A 26877-nucleotide genomic window follows, 5' to 3' on the forward strand; every position below is an offset into this window, starting at 1 on the left:
AAAAAAAAAAAAAAAAAAAAAAAAAAAGAATGGCTTGGCTGGGTATGGTGTCTCACGCCTGTAATCCCAGCACTTTGGGAGGCCGAGGCGGGCGGATCACGAGGTCAGGAGATCCAGACCATCCTGGCTAACACTGTGAAACCCCGTCTCTACTAAAAATGTGAGAAATTAGCCGGGTGTGGCGGCGGGCGCCTGTAGTCCCAGCTACTCGGGAGGCTGAGGCAGGAGAATGGCGTGAACCCGGGAGGCGGAGCTTGCAGTGAGCCGAGATTGCGCCGCCGCTGCACTCCAGCCTGGGCGACAGAGCGAGACTCCGTCTCAAAAATAAATAAATAAATAAATAAAATATGTCATTTAAAAGCGGCCAGGCGCAGTGGCTCAACGCCTGTAATCCCGGCACTTTGGGAGGCGGAGGTGGGCGGATCACCTAAGATCAGGAGTTTGATACCAGCCTGGCCAACATGGTGAAACTACTAAGAAGACAAAAATTAGCTGGGCATGATGGTGTGCGCCTGTAATCCCAGGTACTTGGGAGACTGAGGCACGGGAATCACTTGAGCTGGGAGGCAGTTTGCAGTGAACTGAGATTGCGCCACTGGACTCCAGCCTGGGCGACAGAGCGAGACTCTCAAAAAAAAAAAAAAAAAAAAAAAAAAAAAAAAGGAAAAAAGCCGGACACAGTGGCTCACGCCTCTGATCCCAGCACTTTGGGAGGCCGAGGTGGGTGGATCACGAGGTTAGGAGATCGAGACCATCCTGGCTAACATGGTGAAACCCGTCGCTGCTAAAAATGCAAAAAATTAGCTGGGTGTGATGGCGGGCGCCTGTAGTCCCAGCTACTCAGGAGGCTGAGACAGGAGAATGGCGTGAACCTGGGAGGCGGAGCTTGCAGTGAGCTGAGATCGCGCCACCGCACTCCAGCCTGGGCGACAGAGCGAGACTCCATCTCAAGAAAAAAAAAGGAAAGGTTAAAAAGAATGTTATATAAATGGAATTACATAGTGTATAACCTTTTGGGATAGTTTTGACTTTGTTTTTTCACTCAACACAAATACCTTGAGGCGAATCCAGGTTGTTGTGTGGCAGTATTCATTTATTTATTGCTGAGTAGTAGTACATGGTGTGGATGTACCGAAATTTGTTTAACCATTCACTCATTGAAGGACATCTGATTTGTTTCTAGTTTTGGGCTATTATGAATTAGGCTTCTGTGAGTATTTATACACAGATTTTGAACATGTTTTTATTGCCAAGACTACAATTGCTGGTTAAATGGTAAGTCTGTGGTTTGCAATTTACTTTTAAAATTACCGGATAAGATGGCCGGGCGCGGTGGCTCAAGCCTGTAATCCCAGCACTTTGGGAGGCCGAGACGGGCGGATCATGAGGTCAGGAGATCAAGACCATCCTGGCTAACACGGTGAAACCCCGTCTCTACTAAAAATACAAAAAACTAGCCGGGCGAGGTGGCGGGCGCCTGCAGTCCCATCTACTCCGGAGGCTGAGGCAGGAGAATGGCGTGAACCCGGGAGGCGGAGCTTGCAGTGAGCTGAGATCCGGCCACTGCACTCCAGCCCAGGAGACACAGCAAGACTCCGTCTCAAAAAAAAAAAAAAAAAAAAAAAAAATTACCGGATAAGAACCTTCTACTGGCCGAGCACACGCCTGTAATCCCAGCACCTTGAGAGGCTGAGGTGGGTGGATCACCTGAAGTCAGGAGTTCAAGACCAGCCTGGTCAACGTGGTAAAATCCTGTGTCTACTAAAAATACAAAAATTAGCCGGATGTGGTGGCGCACGCCTGTAACCCCAGCTACTTGGGAGGCTGAGGCAGGAGAATTGTTTGAATCTGGGAGACAGAGGTAGAAGCGGCCGAGATTGTGCCACTGCACTTCAGCCTGGGAGATAGAGCGAGACTCCGTTTCAAAAAAAAGGTTTTTTTTGTTTGTTTGTTTGTTTGTTTTTGGTGAAAAGCATCATTTTACAGTTCTTGTAAAGCTGTCTGTCTCCTAGAGCCTAGTGTCTCTGTAGGTAGTTTGCATTGCATTAAGAATTCTGTATGACAGCTGGCAGAAATCCAACACTTGAATTATCACAGGGTACTTTCCTTTCCAATCAAAAAATATACTTGGGCTTTCTAAGTATTAGACCTGGTATTTTTCTTTTTTGGTATTTTATCTTTAGTTTTGATGTTGTAGTAAATGTTTGCCTTTTTTTTTCTCTTTTTACAGCGGCTGTGTGACTATGTTTGTGACCTGCTCTTAGAAGAGTCAAATGTTCAGCCAGTATCAACACCAGTAACAGTGTGTGGAGATATACATGGACAGGTAAAATTTCATGAGCAGATTTTTAAGTTTTGTACTGTCCATGATCTATGTATGTTTTCACATGTGCTGCAAAATTAACAACAACATCAACAAACACAACTGGTGGTAAGCTAGGTTGCCTCAGTCTCTGTGACATTAATGATTCCTGTTTTACATTTTTGGTGAATAAAAGCACTGGTCAAATTAGTTATGGAGTTTGTTGATACTACATTTGTGAAGTGAATAATATTTTGTGGAATGGTGGGGTTGGGAGTGGGTAGAAAATAAAAAGTACAAACATATACTGCTCATAATAACTATGATTAACAGGAGATGTTTTGGTGTTAGGTACTTTTTTCATTCAGTTAATTTCTGTTCTCCTGTCATATATTGTTGAAAATGTATCATTTCTTTAGTGGGAATGAGAATAGCAAAGGTACAGAAAAATAAAATTGTTGGTCTATGATGTCACAGCAAATCACTGATGAATGAACTAGAAAATATTGAGTTCAATTTCTCATCTGCTGGGTGTTTGTAAGAATTTCAAAGCAGTGCCTGGCATGATGGCTCATGCCTGTAATCCCAGCACTTTGGGTGGCTGAGGCTGCTGGATCGCGAGGTCAGCAGTTTGAGACCAGCCACACCAACATGGTGAAACCCCGTCTCTACTGAAAATACAAAAAAATTTGCTGGGCATGGTGGCGCATGCCTGTAATCCTAGCTACTCAAGGGGCTGAGGCAGTAGAATCGCTTGAATCTGGGAGGCGAAGGTTGCAGTGAGCCAAGACCGCGCCACTGCACTCCAGCTTGGGCGACAGAGTGAGATTCTGTCAAAAAAAAATTTTTTTTTCAAAGCATTAACAGGAAGGGCATACCTCATATTTAGATTCTGTTGTCAGTGTTTAGCCTCATGTATATTTGTAGAATTTTTTCACTGGGAAATGAAAGCTGAACAGATTACTCATAGAGGTGCTATATGCATACACTATAGTTGGGGCTATAAGACTTAATAATACATTGCAAAACAGTGTAGTCTTTAAAGGATGCCAACAGGACTTACGGTCACCTGTGCAATTTCCCTGCCTTAAATATGACTGTGTAAATGAGCAGAAATGTGTGTAAATTGGCTCTGATTAGGGACTGCTCCACGAGTAAAATCTTGTTTTGGCTACTTACAGGCTGATTTTTTTGGTTTTTCAAGGTGTTTTCTGCATCAGTTGAGATTAAAAAAAAATCTGACACTTGCATGTCATCACCTCCTAGATAGAGGTCCCATTACGTCATCTTTAATCTGTTAAAATTACAGTTTTTTAGAGTAGACTTTAGGAATTGATTTCCTAAAATTTCTGTGTAACTTCTCTCTAAAAATAAACATTTGTATTTTGCTAACATAAAGGATATTAATATAAGCAGTGTTTTAACACATTCCTGAAAACTGGAATAAACCAAGTCATGTTTTCCCTCAGTTGTAGTGTTAAAACTGAGGGGTTACCTGTGTTATCAAGGACTTTTTAAGATGTGAATTACAGCCATGATCAAAGGTCAGAAAGTTAGAGACCAACCTCGAGCTACTAAAATTAGAAAATAAAATTGAACTTTTGTATTATATATACCTTCAGTCAAATGTACAGTTATTGCTAACATTTATCTTGTGTTTTGAGGTTAACAAAGTACTTTTTCACATATTCTGAATCAGTTTTTTCCCCAAGAGTCCTATGAGATAGTATTATTTTGTAGACAATGAAAGGGGAGACTGAAAGATTGAAGAAATAGCCCAAACTCACACACAGCCACTGCAGGGCAGATTGAGATTTGAAACTAATTTGGGTTTCTGTTGTACATGTTATTTTAAGACCACTACCAAACTGTTAACAATTGTTTATGTTGTATATGTTCCTTAAAAACGATTGCACCAGGCGTGGTGGCTCACGCCTGTAATCCCAGCACTTTGGGAGGCCGAGGCGGGCAGATCACAAGGTCAGGAGTTTGAGACCAGCCTGGCCAACATGGTAAAACCCCGTCTCTACTAAAAATACAAAAATAAGCCAGGCGTGGTGGTGCATGCCTGTAATCCCAGCTACTCGGGAGGCTGAGGCAGGAGAATCGCTAGAGACCAGGAGGCGGAGGTTGCAGTGAGCCGAGATCGTGCCATTGCACCCCAGCCTGGGCAACAGAGTGAGACTCCCCGTCTGGAAAAAAAAAAAAAATAGGCGGGGCATGGTGGCTCATATTTGTAATCCCAGCACTTTGGGAGACTGAGGTGGGTAGATCACGAGGTCAAGAGATTGAGACCATCCTGGCAAACATGGTGAAACCCCATCTCTACTAAAAATACAGAAATTAACCAGGCGTGTTGGCGGGTGCCTATAATCGCAGCTACTTGGGAGGCTGAGGCAGGAGAATCATTTGAACCTGGAAGGCAGAGGTTGTGGTGAGCCGAGATCGTGCCATTGCACTCCAGCCTGGGCAACAAGAGTGAAACTCCGTCTCAAAAAAACAAAACAAAAACACACAAAAAAATGATTACTAATCAGAAACATGGGATTTGAGCCTCTAAATAACTATTGACTGATTAAATATGATGTAAAATATATCCTTTGGGACTTATCTTCCTCCGGGGCCTGTTCTGGAATTGCAGGATTGGGTTTTGAGTATGAATAAACATGTTAGCAAGCATGTTGTGCTGAGAAGCATTGAAGCTGTGTAATATAGTGAGGAGTTATAGATTTCAGTGTCAGATACAACTTAGTTTAAATCTTGGCTTGGCTATATATTAGCTATTTAAGAAGCCATTTCAGCTAGCTCACAAATTTGTTAAGTGTGGCCTGTGGACCCTTGGGTCTCTAAGGAGGTACAGAGGCAATGGAGGGTTAAATTGCTCGTGCCTTAGCATGAATCAAGGGAAAAGCACTAGAATAAGCTGATTATCATTGAGTTCTTCACCAGCATGCCTGCACAGTAAAATAAAATGCCAGTTTCACTTAACTCTCAATCCTTTAGAATATACATTATGTAAAAAGTCTGGCTGGGCATGATGGCTCATGCCTATAATCCCAGCACTTTGGGAGGCTAAGGTGGGAGGATCGCTTGAAGCCGTGGGTTCTAGACCAGCCTGGGCAACCAAGTGAGACTTCCCATCTCAAACTCCTGACCTCAGGTGATCCACCTGCCTCAGCCTCCCAAAGTGCTGGGATTACAGGTGTGAGCCACTGCATCCAGCCTGAGACTCCCCATGTCTAAAAAAAAAAAAAAATTTTTTTTTTTTTTTTTGAGACAGAGGTTTGCTCTTGTCCAGGCTGGAGTGCAATGGCACAATCTTGGCTCACTGCAACCTGCAACCTCTGCCTCCCGGATTCAAGTGATTCTCCTGCCTCAGCCTCCTGAGTAGCTGAGATTACAGGAATATGCCACCATGCCTGGCTAATTTTTTTGTAGTATTAGTTGAGATAGGGTTTCTCCATGTTGCCCAGGCTGGTCTTGAACCCCTGACCTCATGTGATCCTCCTGTCTTGGCCTCCCAAAGTGCTGGGACTACAGGTGTGAGCCACTGTGCCCAGCCTTTCTTTCTTTCTTTCTTTTGGCAGGGGACAGGGTCTCGCTATGTCACCCAGGCTGGAGTGCAGTGGTGTGATCTCAACTCAGTGCAGCCTCTGCCTGCTGGGTTCAAGTGATTCTTTTGCCTCAGCATTCTGAGTAGCTGGGACTACAGGTGTGCACCACCATGCCTGGCTAATTTTTGTATTTTTAGTAGAGATGGGATTTTGCCATGTTGGCCAGGTTGGTCTCGAACCCCTGGCCTCTTGTGATCCATCCGCCTCAGCCTCCCAAAGTGCTGGGACTACAGGTGTGAGCCACTGCACCTGGCTCCCATCTCTTAAAAAAAAAAAAAAAAAAAAAAAGAAATTAGTCAGGATTGGTGGTCTGAATCTGTAAGTCCTAGCCACTCAAGAGGCTAAGGTGGTGGGAGCATTGCTTGAGCCCAGGAGTTTGAGGCTGCTGCAGTCAGCTATTATTGTGCCACTGCACTCCAGCCTGGGCAAGAGTGAGACCCCATCTAAAAAGAAGAAGAAAAAAGTCTGTGTGATGAAATGGGAAGTATGCGTAAAGCGTATCTGCTGCATGCTGAAGAAAGATGGTTTACTCAAGGAAAAGTACTTGTGGGTTGGTCACGGTGGCTCACACCTATAATCCCAGCACTTTGGAAGGCCAAGACGGGCAGATCACCTGAGGTCAGGAGTTCAAGATCAGCCTGGCCAACATGGCAAAACCCCATCTTTACTACAAAATACAAAAATTAGCCAGGTGTGGTGGCGGGTGCCCATAATCCCAGCTAGTTGGGGCTAAGGCAGGGAAAATTGCTTAGCCCCAACTAGCTGGGAGGCAGATGTTGCAGTGAGCTGAGATAGTACCATTGCACTCCAGCCTGGGTGACAGAGTGAGACTCTGTCTCAAAAAAAAAAAAAAAAAAAAACCAAAACAAAAAGAAAGAAAAGTACTTGTGAAATTCTTTGAGTCATGAGTTAAAATAACTGCTTTTTTATGGAACACTATTTTTACTTGAGAATGACTGACAAACTGTGATTATTTAGACTTGGGTATTTGGCAACTATATTTGCAAAAGTGAAGGAAGTGAGCCAGTCACTTCAAGGAGAACAATTGACAGTGTTTGTTGCCGATGACGAAAATTGAATTTACTAATGAAAAATAGGAATTTTGGAAAATCTGAGTCCACCACTATGAGGCTAACAGTTTCCGATACTTTCCTGAGATGAGATGAGAAGTGATATTAACAAATATGGTTTTTTGATGATATAAAATGCAATGTCATTTTCATTTTTCAAATTACTAGTTTACCATTTACTCAAAGTGTAAGATAACAAATGTAACAGAGTATGAAAGATCACTGTTATAGTCCGGGCGCGGTGACTCACACCTGTAATCCCAGCACTTTGAGAGGCCGTGGCAAGCAGATCGCTTGAGCCCAGGAGTTTGAGACCAGCCTGAGTAACATGGTGAAACCCTGTCTCTCCTAAAAATACAAAAATTAGCCAGGTGTGGAGGTATGCGCCTGTAATCTCAGCTACTCAGGTGACTGAGGCATGAGAATTGCTTGAACCTGGGAGGTGGAGGTTGCACTGAGTCGAGAATGTGCCATTGCACTCCAGCCTGGGCAATAGAGCTAGACCCTGTCTCAAAAAGAAAAAGAAGATCACTGTTATGGTTTCAGATTTCATATTGCGATTAACTTTTAAGTTTCATAAACTGCCACTTGTCAAATTTTGGTACAGTATTAAAAGAATATGCACAGTTACCTGAAAATGTTATTAAAATACTCCTTCCTTTTGTAACTGCTTATCTGTGTGAAGCTGGATTTTCCTCATCTGCTTTACTCAATATATCCCAACAGACTGAATGCAGAGGCAAGTTATGTGACTAGCCATGTTCTATTTAGCCAGACATTAAAGAGATTTGTGAAAATGTAAAACAATGTGAGTTCTCCTCTTACTAAACAATTTTATTTTATTTAAAATGTGTTTGTGATACTTTTTGATGGGTATGTTACTGATTTTTTTTTTGAGATGGAGTTTCACTCTTGTCACCCAGGCTGGAGTGCAATGGTGTGATCTTGGCTCACTGCAACCTCGGCCTCCCAGGTTCAAGCGATTCTCCTGCCTCAGCCTCCCAAGTAGCTGGGATTACAGGTGTGAGTCACCGTGCCTGGCCTATGTTATTAATTTTTTAAAATTAATTTAAATATTTAAAACTTCTGAGTTTTAATCTCTAATATGGTAAATACTGATTTGTAAAACTTACATAACAGATTTTGAGGACTTCTGGTTTTTAAGATCACAAATGAATCCTGAAACCAAAAAGTTTGAGAACTACTGGGCACACTGGATGTTTCCTTGCCTCTGATGAAAAAAATTCCACTTCCCAGACGGGCGGGGTGGCTCATGCCTGTAATCCCAGCACTGTGGGAGGCCAAGGTGGGCGGATCATGAGATCAAGAGATTGAGACGATCGTGGCCAACGTGGTGAAACCCCGTCTCTACTAAAAATACAAAAAGTAGCTGGGCATGGTAGCACATGCCTATATTCGCAACTGCTCAGGAGGCTAAGCAGCAGAGTTGCTTGAACCGGGGAGGCGGAGGTTGCAGTGAGCTGAGATCGTGCCACTGCACTCCAATCTGGGTGACAGAGTGAGACTCCATCTCAAAAAAAAAAAAAAAAAAATCCACTTTCCAGGCTGGGTAAAGTGGTACATACCTATAGTTCCAGCTACTCAGGAGGCTGAGGTGGGAGGATTGCTTGATCCCAAAAGTTTGAGACCAGCCTGGACAATATAGTGAGACTCCATCTAAAAAATAATGATAATTAAAGAAAAAAAATCTACTTCTCAAGATTGTTTTTGGTTTAAAATGGGAGCAGAGTGTCTGAAATATGAAAAACATAGAGTAGCTGGGTGCAGTGGCTCACGCTTGTAATCCTAGTACTTTGGGAGGCTGAGGCCGGTGGATTACCTGAGGTCAGGGGTTTAAGACCAGCCTGGCCAATGTGGCAAAACCCTTTCTCTACAAAAAAATACAGAAATTAGGCAGGTGTAGTAGGACGTGCCTGTAGTCCCTGCTACTCGGGAGGCTGAGGCAGGAGGGTTGCTTGAACCTGGGAGCCGGAGGCAGCAGTGAACTGAGATTGCACCACTGAACTCCAGCCTGGGTAACAGAGCGTGACTCTGTCTCAAAAAGTAAAAAAAGAGGGAGAGAGAGAGACATAGAATAGACGGTAGATTTTATTTGACGATGAGGTAGGTGGCTAGTAATGTAGGATGAAAATAGGGCTGGACGCGGTGGCTCACACCTATAATCCTAGCATTTGGGAGACCCAAGCGGGTGGATCACCTGAGGTCAGGAGTTCGAGATTTGCCTGGCCAACATGGTGAAACCCTGTCTTTACTAAAAACACAAAAATTAGCGGGGGGGCGGTGGCAGGCACCTGTAATCCTAGCTACTCGGGAGGCTGAGGCAGGAGAATCACTTGAAGCCGGGAGGTGGAGGTTGCAGTGAACTGAGATCGTACCATTGCTTTCCAGCCTGGGCAACAAGAACAGAACTCCATCTCAAAAAAAAAAAAGGAAAAGACTTGCCCAAGTTCTCAGGAAATGGGAACCTATGTATCACTGACACAGAATATTTAATTGTCTGCCTATGTGTCTGGTAAATATAGACTTTAAAAGCTTTTGTTTAAGAATAGATACCTGGCCGGGTGTGGTGGCTCACGCCTATAATCCCAACACTTTGGGAGGCCGAGGTGGGCAGATCACGAGGTCAGGAGTTCAGGACCAGCCTGACCAACATGGTGAAACCCCATCTCTACTAAAAATACAAAAATTAGCTGGGCCTGTTGACATGCGCCTGTAATCCCAGCTACTCGGGAGGCTGAGGCAGGAGAATCGCTTGAACCCGGGAGGCGGAGGTTGCAGTGAGCCGAGATCATGCCATTGCACTCCAGCCTGGGCAACAGTGAGACTCCATCTCAGAAAAAAAAAAAAAAGAACAGATATCTGTAAACAGCAATAGAAAAGTTTAAGGATACTCTTCTATCATATTTTTATAAAAAACCTGACTTTTAAAACTTTTTAATGTTCACTTCCTGACTTCATGTATATACCTACTCAATTTTTTACATAATGGAATTGTATGGTTATATTATAGGTATTGTTTTGTGTTCCATTCTTTTCCCTAATGATTTTTGCATTTTGCTACGTGGTTTTCATCATAATTATTATTCATGACCTCGTAAGGTCCTTGAGTTGCTAGATCTTAATTTAAGATATTCACTTACGTTAGTCATGAAAGCTGTTTCTTTTGATTTTTTAAATGATATCGTAACACTTTTTTTTTTTTTTTTTTTTGAGACAGAATCTTGCTCTGTCATCCAGGCTGGAGTACAATGGCACCATCCTGGCTCACTGCAACCTCTGTCTTCTGGGTTCAAGTGATTCTGCTGCCTCAGCTTCCCTAGGTAGCTGGGACTACAGGTACCCGCCACCACGTCTGACTAATTTTTGTATTTTTAGTAGAGACTGGGTTTTGCCCTGTTGGCCAGGCTGGTCTTTAACTCCTGACCTCAGGTGATCCACCCACCTCAGTCTCCCAAATTGCTGAGATTACTATGAGTGAGCCACCACACCTGGCCCACATTTTTTTTATTTTTTATTTTTTTTGAGACAAGGTCTTGCTCTGTCACCCAGGCTGGAGTGCAGTGGCGTGATCCTGGCTTACTGCAACCTCCACCTCTCAAGTTCAAGTGATTCTCCAGCCTCAGCCTCCCAAGTAGCAGGGATTGATTACAGGTGCCTACCACCATGCCCGGCAAATTTTTGTATTTTTAGTAGAGACGGGGTTTCACCATGTTAGACCCAGCTGGTCTCTAACTCCTGACCTCAGGTGATCCACCTGCCTCGGCCTCCCACAGTGCTGGGATTACAAGTGTGAGCCACCACTGTTCCCGGACCATAACATGCCTTTTTTTTTTTTTTTTTTTTTTTTTGAGACGAAATCTTGCTTTGTTGCCCAGGCTGGAGTGCAGTGGCATGATCTTGGCTCACTGCAACCTCTGCCTCCTGGGCTCAAGCAATTCTTGTGCCTCAGCCACCCAAGTAGCTGGGATTACAGGTGCAGGCCACCATGCCTGGATAATTTTTGTATTTTTAGTAGAGATAAGATTTCACCATGTTGGCTAAGCTGGTCTGGAACTCCTGACCTCAGGTGATCCACCTGCCTGGGACTCCCAAAGTGCTGGGATTACAGGTGTGAGCTCCCAAAGTTCAGGGATTACAGGTGTGAGCAGCCCGGCCTGTTAGCTAATTTTCAGAAGACAGATACATTTTATACCTATCTAAAGGTTTTTTTTCTTTGGTCTGACTTTTTAGACTTATGGGACATTGTTACAAAGGGTGTTACTTTATTTCTTTCAGTAGTTAATATTTCACTTTCAATTTTCTTCACTTTGACTAAGATTCCTATTAAGTGTTTAAAGCTTAAATGATAATTTTATTTCAACTGTAAAAGATGAATGTGTTAGAAATTGTTAGTTGTAGTTGGTCCAATGTATTGTAGTCAGTTCCCTTAATCCAAAATCATTTTTTTTCCAGAAAAACTGTAATGCTTTCTTTGGAAATTAGGGCTAGGATAATAATTGAGTTGATTGAAATTTGACAAATGCACAATTTGCGGGTTACCACATTTCAGTCAAATAGAAATATGATGAAATATGATTGGGTATTGCTGGGCACAGTAGCTTACGCCTGTAATCCCAGCACTTTGGGAGGCCGAGGTGGGTGGATCATGAGGTCAGGAGATCGAGACCATCCTGGCTAACACGGTGAAACCCTGTCTCTACTAAAAATACAAAAAAAAAAAAAAAAAAAAAAAGCAAGCCAGGCGTGGTGGCGGGCGCCTGTAGTCCCAGCTACTTGGGAGGTTGAGGCAGGAGAATGGCGTGAACCCAGGAGGAAGAGCTTGCAGTGAGCTGAGATGGCCACTGCACTCCATCCTGGGCGACAGAGTGAGACTCTGTCTGAAAAATAAAAAAAGAAATATGATTGGGTGTCATAGCTCGCACTTGTAGTCCCAGCATTTTGGGAGGCTGAGGTGGGAGAATTGCCTGAAGCCAGTAGTTTGAGACTAGCTTGGGCAAAAGAGCGAGGCCCTGTCTCTATAAAAATTTGCTGGGCATGGTGGTGTGTAACTGTGCTCCTAGCTATTGAGGAGGGCAAAGTAGGAGGATCACTTGAACCCAGGAGTTTGAGGCGGCAGTGAGTTATGATTGCATCACTCCATTCCTGCCTGGGTAACAGAGCCAGACGCTGTCTTAAAAAAGAAACAAAAAATGATGAAATATGTACTTTTTTTTTTTTAACTGATCATTGAGAAGAGACTGCATGGCTGTGGAGCCTGAGGGTACATGACTCTTAACTGTAGAATGTGGGAATATCTCTGTATGACACTGTGAAGTGTCATGTAAGTTCAGTTTGGAAGAAAAAGAGATACCCACTTGTTTCCTTAATCTTTTGTCTCATTAAAATAGATACAGAATTTGGGTTGGCTATTAAATTAGCTTACTGAGAAATTAGACAATTTATAAAGGATGTCAGAATTCTCAAGAGATAGATGGGGAGATGTATGAAAGAAAATGAGAAAGGGAAACCTATGATAATGATCTAGTAGTGGTTTTATGGTAACTGTGAGCTTAATTTAGTGCTTTTTTTAGTCGTGAGAACTGTGTGCTTGGCAGTTTGGCTTACACTTTATTTCTTAAAAATGTAAATATTTGGAGTCCTCTTAACTGGTTCTTTACACATTTCACTCTCAGTTTTGTTGTTTTGCTTCTTAACAGGAATTTGTAATCAGCATATATTGCATTTCTTTTGTAGTTTTATGACCTTTGTGAACTGTTCAGAACTGGAGGTCAGGTTCCTGACACAAACTACATATTTATGGTATGTAAACACCACTGATATCAAGTGCTTGTTTAACATGGAAAGGATCTGACTTATTAAATGTAAATTGCATACTAATTTTTTGCCATGTGATAGTCCCCATTTCAGTGTATGAAAAGGTGTGTATTAGTCCATTTTCATGCTGCTGATAAAGACATACCCGAGATTGGGCAATGTATAAAAGAAAGAGGTTTAATGGACTTACAGTTTCACATGGCTGGAGAGGCCTCATAATTATGCAGAAGGCAGGCAGGACCAAGTCACATCTTACATGGATGGCAGCAGGCAAAGAGAGAGAGAGACTCTGCAGGGAACTCTTGTTTTTAAAACCATCAGATCTCATGAGACTTACTATCATGAGAACAGCACAGGAAAGACTTGCCCCCATGATTCAATTACTTCCCACCGAGTCCCTCCCACAACATGTGGGATTTCAAGATGAGATTTGGGTGGGGACACAGCCAAACCATATCAAGGTGATTGTGTACTTTTCTACATTTAACTATGTCCTCTAATTAATTGCCTTAGTAAGCCACTGTAGATAGGGTTGGATAGTAGCTATCAGTAATGGGTGGGCATAAAAATAACCCAGAACCCCTGGTTTAAGGCACAAATCGTCAATTGACTATTATTTATTCAAACTTTTCGAGCATTCATTTTTATCTCTTGTTAATCTATGGATGGATGAATATACACACATATACATTTGCTATTAAGGTAGATGTTTGCTTTTCTTTTGGAATGTAGTGTTACTGTTGAACTTTTTCTGGATCCTTCTCTCATTATCTTTCCTTCTGAAAGTTTCTGGGTCACTTTCCTATTCTTTTTTTTTTTTTGAAACAGAGTCTCGCTCTGTTGCCAGGTTGGAGTGCAGGTGTGATCAGCTTATTGCTACCTCTGCCTCCTGGGTTCAAGTGATTCTCTTGCCTCAGCCTCCTGAGTAGCTGGGATTACAGGCGCGTGCCACCATGCCCAGCTAATTTTTGTATTTTTACTAGAGACGGGGTTTCACCATGTTGGCCAGGATGGTCAGTATCTCTTGACCTCCTAATCTGCCCGCCTCAGCCTCCCAAGCTGCTGGGATTACAGACATGAGCCACCGCACTCGGCCACTTTTCTTTCAGTTGTTTTCCTATTGGTGTAATATTGGCCCAAGTCAGACATTAATGGGAAGTGTAAATAGTATATTATCATATATGGTTGTTAAATGCAAAACTGAACCTAGAACGCTGTTATAATTATAGTATTTGTTTTTACAAGAATTTTTTTTTTCTTCAAGTAGGCAGCTCTTCCAATACAGTTAAAATGATTTCTTAAAATAGGAAGTTATTTTGTCTGGGCATGGTGGTGCACACCTGGAGTCCCAGCTACTTGGAGGCTGAGGTGGGATGATTGTTTAGGCTCAGGAGTTCTAGACCACTTTGGACAACATAGTGAGACCCCCATCTCTAAAAAAAAAAAATTGAATTTTTAAAAATTAAATTACTTAAAAAATACGGATTAACAGATGACCAAATCAACTAATGCAGGTAATAGAGGATTGAAAAAAATGGTGGGTTTGCCAGGTGTGGTGGCTCACGTGAGCCTATAATCCCAGCACTTTGGGAGGCCGAGGTGGGCAGATCACAAGGTCAGGAGTTTCAGACCACCCTGACCAACATAGTGAAACCCCCATCTCTGCTAAAAATAGAAAAATTAGCCAGGTGTGGTGTCAGTGTGCGCCTGTAATCCCAGCTACTCAGGAGGCTGAGGCAGGAGAATCACTTGAACCCAGGAGGTGGAGGTTGCAGTGAGCCGAGGTTGCACAACTGCACTCCAGCCTGGGCGACAGAGTGATACTTTGTCTCAAAAAAAAAAAGCGAGAAAATGGTGGTTTTTCAGGGAAAGTTCTTGAGAGAATGGCACAGCAGATTCTTGTAGGTTTCCCTGGAGTCCAAAGTCTTGTTTCTATAAACATTTAATAGAAACAGTTTGTTTACTTCTATTTTAATTTTTGTTAAAATCAAATTTCCAAATATTTCAGTATGTAACTCTTTATTGTAGTTATGAACCATGAGTTTGTGCAGTTTGATATAATTTGAACAGAATATTGTGGCTATTGTATTGTTTGTAACTGTACACTTTTACTTCACAGGGTGATTTTGTAGACAGAGGTTACTATAGTTTGGAGACCTTCACTTACCTTCTTGCATTAAAGGCTAAATGGCCTGATCGTATTACACTTTTGCGAGGAAATCATGAGAGTAGACAGATAACACAGGTCTATGGATTTTATGGTAAGAACTCCTATTTCTCTGATTCTGAATATTATTTTACTTTCCTCTTTGGAAAACAAAGCTACACAAGTCATACACGTGCTTTATGTATATTATTTTCCCCACATCCTCACTCCTTCACTCCTCCCCAACAATTGAAAATCTTACGCTGGAGAGATTACTGTTAACTTTTTGGTGTGCATCTTTCTAGATCTGTGCCTCAAAGTGTAGTCCTTAGTTTACGTTGCTGGAATCACCTGGGTTCTCGTTAAAAATGTAGATTGTGGGCTGGGTGGGGTGGCTCACGCCTGTAATCACAGCACTATGGGAGGCTGAGGCGGGCAGATCACAAAGTCAGGAGATGGAGACCATCCTGGCCAATATGGTGAGGCGCCATCTCTTCTAAAAATACAAAAATGAGCTGGGAGTGGTGGTGCATGCATGTAATCCCAGTTACTCGGGAGGCTGAGGCAGGACAATCGCTTGAACCAAGGAGTCGGAGGTTATGGTGAGCCAAGATCACGCCATAGCACTCCAGCCTGGCGACATAGTGAGCCTCCATCTCAAAAAAACAAAACAAAACAAAACAAAAATGTAGATTGCTGGGCCTCACCACAGATTTATTAATCAAAATATTTTGGAGTGGGAATCTAGAATCTGCTGAAGGTGAATGTTCTGCACAAATTGGAGAGTCCATTCTCATCTATTTTGTGTGTGTGTGTATTTATGTGTGTTTATATATGTACAAACACACACTAAAATGGGGTCATACCTGATTTTTTGACTTTATTGTTATGTTTATAGCTGAATCATATACCATATGGATGTACCATAATTGATGTATCAGTTTTTTTCTCTATCATTGGATTTTAGAGTTGTTTTTAAGCTGCTGTTACACATCCTTTTACATATATCTCTGTATGCTCACTCCAGAGAATGCTAGGACCTCAGGGATCAGAAGCAGAACTTAGTCATAAAAAGCAAAATAGGCCAGGTGCAGTGGCTCACCCCTGTAATCCCAGCACTTTGGGAGGCTGAGGCAGGTGGATCACCCGAGGTCAGGAGTTCAAGACCAGTCTGACCAACTAAACCCCGTCTCTACTGAAAATACAAAAGTTAGCCGGGCATGGTGGTGGGGGCCTGTAATCCCAGCTACTTGGGAGGCTGAGGCAGGGAGAATTGATTGAACCCAGGAGGTGGAGGTTGCAGTGAGCCAAGATCGTGCCATTGCACTCCAATCTGGGCAACTGAGCGAGACTATGTCTCAAGAAAGAAAAAAAAGCAAAATAGCTACTTCTCTAAAACTTTTATTTGGTTGAAAGTTACAGAGAGAGAGAGAGAGAGAGAGAGCGCGCGCTTATTAGGAACGCCCTTGAAGGAAATATAATTATCAAGATTATGAATTTGGATTTTCCTTGAGCACAATTAAGGCAGATATTGAGAGATTTAGAAACATTAATTGCAGAACCCTTTAGTTTTAAATTTTGTATTTTGAATTATCTTCTGTCCTTATAAAGATAGGCTGGGCTACGCATGTTGGCTCATGCCTGTAATCCTAGCACTTTGGGAGGCCAAGGCAGGCAGATCATGAGGTCAGGAGATTGAGACCATCCTGTCTAACATGGTAAAACCCCATCTCTACAAAAAATACAAAAATTAGCTGGGCATGGTGGTGCTTGCCTGTAGTCCCAGCTACTCGGGAGGCTGAGGCAGGAGAATCGCTTGAACCTGGGAGGCGGAGGTTGCAGTGAGCCGAGATTATGCCATTGCACTCCAGCCTGGGTGACAGAGCGAGACTCTGTCTCAAAACAAAACAAAACAAAGATACTCTGAACTCTCTTACTCTTCAGTTTGTCTGCCATTATCAATTAGAAAAATTTTGATAATTGTTTTTATATAATTTTTTAAATACTTGTAAAGTTAGATAATTGTCTCCTTTCTACAAGTTACTTCTTATTTTCATTCACAAAATAAACACCAATTGAAATACAACTTTTGGATTCTTTTGCAAAATAATCAATATTTTGGATACCGTACTATGATATTAGCTCAGTGAAAATACTAAAACTAATGTTATCAAAACACACACACCTACTATATATATGTAACTAATGCTACATGCATAATATATAAAACGCATAGTTGTATATGACTAATATATGTTTTTTTATATGTGACTGTTTTTATATATACAGTTATACTCCAGAATTCGCCCAGCTTTCATCAATGTAGGGCTAAAGGGGAAAAAAATGGGGTGAGGAAGGAGGACATTTTAATCAAGGTGCCTTGACTGAGGAAAATGACAGCAACACAAAATCTAGTATTGAACTTTCTTGTTCCCAGAGCTCTGTTCTTGTAGTGGTGTTGTATGGTTTTGTTTAATAAAATGAAGCTTAACAGCTCCTCAGAAATAAGATAATTTTAGTTATTATAAGACTTATGGCCGGGCGCGATGGCTCACGCCTGTAATCCCAGCACTTTGGGAGGCCGAGGCGGGCGGATCACAAGGTCAGGAGATCGAGACCACGGTGAAACCCCGTCTCTACTAAAAATACAAAAAATTAGCCAAGATCGTGCCACTGCACTCCAGCCAGGGGGACAGAGCGAGACTCCGTCTCAAAAAAAAAAAAAGACTTACATTGATTTTAAAGGAATAAGATATCCCTATATAACTTTACACTGGGCCTTCAGTTCACGCTGATGAACACATACTGGGCAGTTACTATAGAGCCAAGTTCAAGATCCCTGCCTGCAACCTGAGCTCATTGTTAGGGCTCTCTTATGCCAAGTTTACATAACAATCTTGCTTCACATAGATATATAATTGAGAAAATCTTAGGGAGTGGTCATAACCTGCAGACTTCTTTCCTATATCATTTTCAGCTTCACTTAAGGCAATAGTGGTATGTCAGGTTTTTTTTTTTTCTAAAATTATGGAAGAAGTCAAAGTGCAGAGCTTCCATGGTATTAACAGAAGAAGTGTATACTCTATTAACTATGTAGACAGTCAGGGTATAGTGGCTCACATCTGTAATCTCAGCACTGTGGGAGGCTGAGGTAGGAGGATTGCTTGAACTCAAGAGTTCAGGAGCAGCCTGGACAAGGGAGACCCCCATCTCTACCAGAAATAAAATTAGTCAGGTGTGGTGGCACATGCCTGTAGTTCCAGCTATTCGGAAGGCTGAGGTGGTAGGATCGCTTGAGCCCAGGTGGTTGAGGCTGTGATCTTGCCACTGCTGATTGCGCCACTCTATTCCAACTTGGGCAACAGAGTGAGACCTTGTCTCAAAAACAAAAAGCTATGGAGGCAGCAGAAAGAGTGTTCAACTGAGAATTTGTAAGAACCTGACTAGCAATCTGTCCTCAGTTGTGATCCACTGAAGCTCAAGTGTTTAGTTGGACAATTTGCAGAAAATCTCAGAAGAGATAACTTAGCCCTGAGAAGAGTTAGGAATTGCTCATGTTCCTATAACTAAGGGTCCTCTAATTTGTTTGATCTGATTATCCTGCTAGAATGGTCTCCTTAAATAAATGTATCTGTTTATCAGAATTACCTAATATTAACATAACTGTAAAAACATTTGCTTCAGGTTGTGTGAAATTTGTATTGACTCTTCTAATGCTAACATTTTGGTTAATAATTTCAGCTGCTTCTTAGGTCCATTCCAGGAATGAAGAGCAGTACTACATCCTTAGGAAATACAGTCATGTGCCACATAGTGACATTTCAGTCGATGATGGACTGTATATATAACAGTGGTCCCATAGATATAACGGAGTTGAAAAATTCCTATTGCACAAATACTTACCCTTGTGTTACTATTTCCTTACAATATTTAGTACAGTGACATGCTTCACAAGTTTATAGCCTAGGAGCAATAGGCTATATCATATTGCTTAGGTGTGTAGTACGCTAGACCATCTGGGTTTAGTAAGGATATGTGATGATGTTCACACAATGACGAAATCACCTAACAATGCATTTTTCAGAATGTATCCCCATGGTTAAGGGATATATGACTGTATATAGTTAGTCAGTAGTGTTCTTTTGGCTCTATGTGGAGGTCCTAGTAGGACTAAATATGTGTCATATCTTGCTGTCCTAGTTTAAGCTGAATTTCTGTTGTACTGAAGGCTGCTTTAGTATTGGATATATTGTTTATTTTTATTGGCAGATTCATTAATTAAAACCCTTCTGTTTCTTTCGCAGATGAGTGCCAAACCAAATATGGAAATGCTAATGCCTGGCGATACTGTACCAAAGTTTTTGACATGCTCACAGTAGCAGCTGTAAGTTTCTATTTTTAAAGTCTCATGTATGTTCCTGCCAATAACACATTGCATATTTTTATCTAGTTGTCATCTCAATTATGTTGATATCTTTAGTATTCATTGATGAATTTAGATATGCCTGAGGTTATATATTCAACTCTTCGTTATCCTTTTTTGCTAGTTAATAGATGAGCAGATTTTGTGTGTCCATGGTGGTTTATCTCCTGATATCAAAACACTGGATCAAATTCGAACCATCGAACGGAATCAGGAAATTCCTCATAAAGGAGCATTTTGTGATCTGGTTTGGTCAGATCCTGAAGATGTGGATACTTGGGCTATCAGTCCGCGAGGAGCAGGTTGGCTTTTTGGAGCAAAGGTCACAAATGAGGTAAAGCCAGCATTTTTGGAAAAGTAATTTGTAGATTGCTAATGGACTGCATAGAGAACTACGGTGGCCCTAGATAACTAACTTGTAGTCTAGCTTTCTCAAAATATGGTGGATATGGATATTAAATTTCTAGTTTAGTTATTAATGTATGTCTTTTTTTAATGGTTAAATAAGATCACACAGCGAAAGCACCTACTCCAGCATCCACTTGGTAATAGTGGATAAAGTAAATGTTCTTTTCCTTTTTTTTTTTTGAGATGGAGTCTTGCTCTGTCACCCAAGCTGCAGTGCAGTGGCATGATCTTGGCTTACTGCAACCTCTACCTCCCAGGTTCAAGCAATTCTCCTGCCTCAGCCTTCTGAGTAGCTGGGACCACAGGCGTACGCCACCACGCCCGGCTAATTTTTGTATTCTTAGTAGAGATGGGGTTTCACCATGTTGGCTAGGCTGGTCTTGAACTCCTGACCTCAGGTGATCCATCCGCCTCAGTCTCCCAAAGAGCTGGTATTACAAGTGTGAGCCACTGTGCCTGGCCGGCCCCTTTCCTTTCAAATACTGTAGTTAAGTAACAAAATGGCAAGACCAAGATAGGCAGTACTTTTTTTGTTTTTTTTTTTTTAAAGACCTCAAATCACAGACACTTTTATTAGTTTCCTCTACAAGAGCCAATAACATCAATCTTTTTTTTTTTTTTTGAGACAGAGTTTCACTCATATTGCCCAGGCTGGAGTGCAATGGTGCAATCTCAGCTCACTGCAACCTCTGCCTCCTGGGTTCAAGCAATTCTCCTGTCTCAGCCTTCTGAGTAGCTGGGATTACAGGTGTGCACCAACACGCCTGGCTAATTTAGTATTTTTAGTAGAGACAGGGTTTCACCATGTTGGTCAGGCTGGTCTTGAAGTCCTTACCTCAGGTGATCTGCCCACCTTGGTTTCCCAAAGTGCTGGGATTACAGGCGTGAGCCATCGCGCCCAGCCTATGTCAATCTTTTTTTTTTTTTTTTTTTTGAGGTGGAGTCTTGCTCTGTCATCCAGGTTGGAGTGCAGTGACCGGTCTTGGCTCACTGCCAGCTCCGCCTCCCAGGTTCATGCCATTCTCTTGCCTCAACCTCTTGAGTAGCTGGGACTACAGGCTACTGCCACCTGGCTAATTGTTTGTATTTTTAGTAGAGATGGGGTTTCACTGTGTTAGCCAGGATGGTCTCGATCTCTTGATCTTGTGATCCGCCCGCCTCGGCCTCCCAAAGTGCTGGGATTACAGGCGTGAGCCACCGCTCCTGGCTTTTTTTTTTTAAAAAAAAAAACAGAAATCTCTGTTCATTTGAAATGCCAAGTAGATCCAAAGAAGGAAGATGGCAATTAAATACTTAAATTAATCAAAAGGCACTATGAGACCACCTAAAACCTACTGCCACAGGGGTAGTAGGCTAAGGAAGATCAAGCTACGGCAAATCATGTAATGTGAATGTTAGCGATTACATAGCAGGAAGCACATTTGCTTTCCAGAAGACTATGGTGCAGTGTTCCTTTGGGCCCAAGAGGATATTTGGCCAGGAAAGGATCAAGATGGATGAAGGTAAAGCCAAATCAAAGGAATAGGTACAAAAGAGAATCCAAGCTACGTAGTCAAGCAGATAATGATGAATCAGGCTTCTTCATCCCAAGAAACATTTGCTGCACTGTGGTGCTTCCCTCGTCCACTACCCGCCACCCCCTACCCCATGGCTGCTCAAGTCCAACTGCCTGTTCCTGCCTTACAGGGTGCTTAGCTAGCCACTGGGACTAGGTTTGGGGTTGCCCAGGGCTCTTGCCGTAATTTCGCATAGACCTTGGGGAGAACTGCTCACACATGGGTTGGCTTTGTTGCTGGTTGTTCTCAACAAAGAAAACCCTGAAGCATTCACATGCGAAGTAGTCTGAGCTTCTCCAATCACAGTCAGACACCCCCACACAATATCCTCAAAAGTCTGAAATCTTGTAACAGCTGAGCTCTCGTTAAAGCTGCAAGACTCACAAAATCATCAAGGAAGCCAGAATGAGACAGTGCAGGTAGGAAGTCCCAGCAGTTAATCTCAACCCGTCTTTTTCCATTTCGGATAAGCTCAGATATACCTGATGTGGGATATTGAAAGCTACACTGGAGTAAGCTGGGTCTTCTGAATTTGTCATCAAATACCAAGGGAAAACAAGGGGTGGGGTGGATTTGATTCTTAAAAAACCTCAGAAGTAACTGTGTTATAAAGGGACATGACTGAATAGGTAAGAAACGGATTCTTCATTGTGAGTTTTCCTGATGGCTTCTGCAAGGATCATAGAGATGTCGATCACCTGTATTTTGGAGCAGTGATTCATCTTGTTGTCCTGGGGTATGATTGGTGACTACTACTGCTTTAAAGCATGCGTTGTTGATGTGAGAAATAGCTGGACCACAGAAGATACTGTGAGTCAAGATAGCATAAACTCTGGTGACTCCAGCTAAGAGAAGTTTGTCAGCTGCATGGCAGATTGTGCCACAAGTGTCAACCATGTCATCCACAAGGATGGCCACCAGATCCTTCACATCTCCCACAAACACCATGCGATCCACTTAATTGGCCTTCTTTGTGAATCAAGGCAAAGTCCACATTCAGCCTGTCTTCTATGGAGTTCACTCCCTTAGCTCCACCAGCATCAGATGAGACAATAGTGCAGTTCCTCCGCTCAGAGATATTCTCCCTTATCCACTTCAGGACACCTAGGTCTGCATACAAGTAGTTCACTGGGATACCAAAAAAACCCTGAATTTGAGAAGCATGTAGGTCCATGGTGATAATATGATCTGCACCTGCTACAGATAGCATATTTGCAACAAGCTTGGCTGAGATTGTCACCCGACTCTTGTCTTTCTTATCCTGCTTGGCTAAGGGAAACATGGGATGACTGCAGTAAGCTGGCTGGCTGAAACAATCTTGCAGGTATTAATCATGATTAAAGGTGCCATTAAATTATTGTTGATTTCACCACAACCACTCCAAATGATGTAGACATTCTCTCCACGTACACTTTCGCCAATTTCCACACAGGTCTCCTAGTTGCTGAATTTCTTAGTCACTACCTTGCCGAGCTCCAGACCCAGGCAGTCAGCGGTTTTCTGAGATAAGTCCTGGTGGGAGCTGCTGCTGAAGATTTTGATATTCAGGATCCTGGCCAACTACCCTAAGCATTCTTCACTAAGTGATCACTGCTGCTGCAGAGACTGGAATCGAAGTCGGTCCAGAGACTCAATGCTAACCGCTTTGTGATGCTACCCCACCATCTTCAAGATAGGCAATACTTTGAACTTTAACTGTTTTCAACTAAATACACACACACACACACACACACACACACACACACGACTTTATATTGGGAAGTGCTCCAGCATCATAATGAAGTCAGAAAACTAGAGTCTGATCCTGTATCAGTGCATCTTAATTTAGATAAGTTATTTACCTAGTCTGAGCTTTTGTTTCCTTAAGTTGAAAAAGAATAATCTCTTTCAGAATTATTGCAACATCTACACATACTAAACTTTCAGTAAATTGTAGATACTGATAGTAATATCTTTATTATTAAATCAGAAAACACAAAATTTTGATTCATAGTACCTATTGAATGCTTTTTCTTCCAGAAATTTCTAACTATGTAGCTATACAGTTTCTATAGCTGTGTAGTTGACTCAGGCCAAAATTGCTCTCTTTGCCTAAACTTATTAAATTGTTGGGGATAATTATAGAGTGGGTTCTATACTCATGATGCATTTCGTAGTAATAGGATTTGGTATTTAAATGATTATTTTCTTACATATGTAGGGTGATTGTTTTTTAAGTGCTAAATACAGTGTCTTTCTAAATTGCAGTTTGTTCATATCAACAACTTAAAACTCATCTGCAGAGCACATCAACTAGTGCACGAAGGCTATAAATTTATGTTTGATGAGAAGCTGGTGACAGTATGGTCTGCTCCTAATTACTGCTATCGTTGTGGAAATATTGCTTCGATCATGGTCTTCAAAGATGTAAATACAAGAGAACCAAAGTTATTCCGGGCAGTTCCAGATTCAGAACGTGTTATTCCTCCCAGAACGACAACGCCGTATTTCCTTTGAGGCCTTCGCCCATCCTGCTGACCCATTTTTCTGCCCTCTTCTTACCCCAATTTTCTTGTATTACCCTCTACAATATACTTTTTATTGAGCACTTTGCTGCTGAAATGCTGCCTCTTGCCTTTTTTTTTTTAATTTTAAATTATCTAAATTTATTGTTTGTTGTGGTGTCTATAGCAAAGTTTTTCTATCAATTTTCCCCCCATCCCATCCCCACCCTGGACTCATTTGAGAAGACTTAAGAAATGTCTTCATACTCACACTGCTGCATGTAGCTCTTGCTTATTTACTGATCTGGGAAACAGGATGTGTTTCCTTTTTTTAAAAGCCAATTGACAGATTACACCTAAATACTCCTCCTTTTTGTATCATTCAGCCTTTTGTTTTAGTTTGGTAACTTTTAAGAAATTTCAGCAGCAAAGTTGTTATTCAGTGGGCACGATGGACTCCAAATGCCTCAAGTTATGTATACCTGTCCCAGATGTAAACTTCATTGTCCTTTGTTGGATGATATTTTAAATGGATATAAAATAAATTGGTCTAAAGGGCTGCCCTCCTTGTTGTGTTTTTAAATTTTAGTTAAAAACTGCTACAGCTTATGACTTTGTACATTAAGATAATTGTATTGATCTTTTTTCAGATTCCTTGTATTTTTAATAAAGTAATCTTAAATAAAAGATAGGTTAAGTGTTAGAAATTTTAAACAGCTTACATTGTTAGTGTAAAGTTATCTTTTCTTTTTTCCTAATCAGAGTTCTTGACCCTTTGGTTATTGAGTTTAAAACTTCAATTGAAATTCAATAGTATTTATTTTTTAAAAAAATCACTAAACTGTGCCTAAAGAACATAACTGCCATATTAATGTTTTGGTTTATATCCTCTATAGTAATAGAAAAACATTTAATACTTGTAATGCTGATGTGTTAATTTGATACCAGTTGAGTAGAATGTGATCAATCCAGTTTACAGTCTATCATGAGTATTATTAACTAAAATCTATGTACTTTTCAATAGGAATCATTCTTCTCTTGCTGTAACACTTGACCTTAACTTTTAGAAAGTGTTCATTTTTAAGCTGCAACTGGAAAGGTTGAAAAGTCAGGACTCTTGTATTTGTGAACTGTAATCTGAAGCAGATTATTTAAAGTGTAGAAAAAGAAACAAGTTGTTCTTTTTTGCAAAGATCTGTGATTCCATATTTCAGCTTTGTGTAAGTAATTTGATATCCAAAGGGTTGTGATGATCAGTTCTTAATATGCAACTGTCCACTTAATAAGGACAAGTATTCCAGTATCTCTTATGACTGTAGTCATAAATGATGTTGGAATGCACCATTTTGTGAAATAGTTGGTATCCCTTTACTATAATTAATTTTTGTCATTCCAGGAAATACTTGTGAAGCCAGCCAATTAATAAAGCACTTTAGCATCTGTTCAGGTAGTTTTGAAAACCAACTTTTCCCCTTCAGGATAAGAACTTCCAGGTTACCTAAAAATGCAATAAAAATCTTTATAGTCTAAGCTTCTTGGCATATAATTTTTCATCAGGGTTTTCTTTTATTAAATGAGCACAATACTGTTTTGATTTTATTTTTTTCCCTCAAACCACCAGCTCCTTACATAGTTTTTAATTATATAGCTATATGAAAGAGGTGGCTAAGACATTTGCTGCACACACTTGAACTAATGTTGGGTCAGTAACTTCGTGTTACTGCCCTGACACCAGTGTAATTCAGGTGGAAAGGTATTTTTATCTTACAGGGATATGTAGCTATGTATTTTACTAATTGTGAAACACTGGAAATTAATGATGCAGACAACTTGGTGTGGTCTTTGAACAGCTCTCTGCAGTATTTTTTTTTTCCTGTTACCATAAATTGTATTTAAGTGCTCGCTTTCTACTTAAGTTGTACCAATAGAACCGGTAACTCCCAGCCCTCCCTGTTTGACACTCCTTAGCTTAGATTGATGTAGTTGTTTTTGTTATCCCTATAATGTGACTTTTATTTTTAAGTCATCGTGTACTGCATTTGTTTGTCACTAGTTGGGCACGTGCCAATAATATTCTCTCCATTCCTTAACTGCCATCTCTGTTTTGCCTGATTTCTCTTCAACTGAATAATGGCTTTTTGCATGGAAAAAATAGTTTTTACTATTAGATGTGTAAAGGGAAGAGAGAGCTAATGTATTGGACTTTGTGAGCCTACAAGGAATATTTTGGATCCCTCCAATAAATAAGGGCTATGTACTATATGTACTATATAGAGTAATCATGTGGTGGAAGATACTTGCAAGTCACAGATTTATGGGCAGGAGGATTTGTTACTCCCTGTATCTAGGCTGAATGTAAAATCCCTTATGTTGTATCAATGGGGGTAAGAACTATTTTTATTTGCCTATGATATACTTGGTTTCTAATAAACTGTCCTAGGCTCTAGTGAGAACTGTCTACTTTGAATTGCCATTTACTCCCTTTCCTGATTTGGCCGATATGCTCTTGGCTAGCTTTTTATAAGTTAATGTGTTTCCCTAAAAAGTTTCACTACTTTATTTGAGTGTGATCCTAAAATGCCTGGATCAACAGTATATCTCATATGCAACTTGCATCAGCTCCTATTCTGTTGGGATGTCTAGAACTGTTGGAAGATTTTGACGTCTTAAGCCCTAGGTTTTGCTTTGGGAAATAAGGTTTGAAATATTGTTCATTGCATTAAGATTTGTGTGTGTTTGCTTTGTAAGCCCAGCACCAGGTTTTGGAAAATGCCTGTACTGTGAAAGTAAATCAGGACTCTTTCTGAGCCTCTTTCATTGTCAGAAATAGAATTACTTTCCATCAGCTTCCAGGAAATTGTGTATCTGGAGTCGAGATTTAACAGCAAGAATCCAGATTTTTAAATGTAATTGTTTTTTAAATGCTAATGTTTGTAAAGCACCTTCAGTTCTTCGGGTGAAAGGTGCTATATTCCCTCAGTGTAAATTAATAAAAAGATTATAGGAAGTTTGTCAAAAAATTTAATGCATAGTCTGTAGT

General features: G+C 41.2%; 1 protein-coding gene and 1 pseudogene across 1 annotated transcript; one reads left to right on the forward strand and one right to left on the reverse strand.

Moving 5' to 3' along the window:
* Nucleotides 1–1944: 1944 nt before the first annotated feature.
* Nucleotides 1945–26859, forward strand: PPP6C (protein phosphatase 6 catalytic subunit). Its single transcript, XM_026448042.2, has 6 exons — nt 1945–2326; nt 12741–12806; nt 14941–15082; nt 19272–19351; nt 19515–19724; nt 23602–26859. The coding sequence occupies exons 1-6, from the start codon at nt 2201–2203 to the stop codon at nt 23848–23850; spliced, it is 873 nt and encodes a 290-aa protein (XP_026303827.1). The 5' UTR covers nt 1945–2200; the 3' UTR covers nt 23851–26859.
* On the reverse strand, nt 21510–23073 carry LOC111545932 (annotated as a pseudogene).
* Nucleotides 26860–26877: the final 18 nt, after the last annotated feature.

This window comes from Piliocolobus tephrosceles, chromosome 14 (genome assembly GCF_002776525.5).
Source record: "Piliocolobus tephrosceles isolate RC106 chromosome 14, ASM277652v3, whole genome shotgun sequence".
In the NCBI taxonomy this organism is placed as follows: Eukaryota; Metazoa; Chordata; class Mammalia; order Primates; family Cercopithecidae; genus Piliocolobus; species Piliocolobus tephrosceles.

What these genes read in the sequence shown, in the direction of transcription:
- PPP6C (XM_026448042.2), top strand. Translation starts at nt 2,201, where the DNA reads ATGTTTGCCTTTTTTTTTCTCTTTTTACAGCGGCTGTGTGACTATGTT. An exon ending in ACACAAACTACATATTTATG is followed by an intron (nt 12,807 to 14,940) that starts GTATGTAAACAC and finishes TTTACTTCACAG; the next exon opens with GGTGATTTTGTAGACAGAGG. An exon ending in ACAGGTCTATGGATTTTATG is followed by an intron (nt 15,083 to 19,271) that starts GTAAGAACTCCT and finishes TTTCTTTCGCAG; the next exon opens with ATGAGTGCCAAACCAAATAT.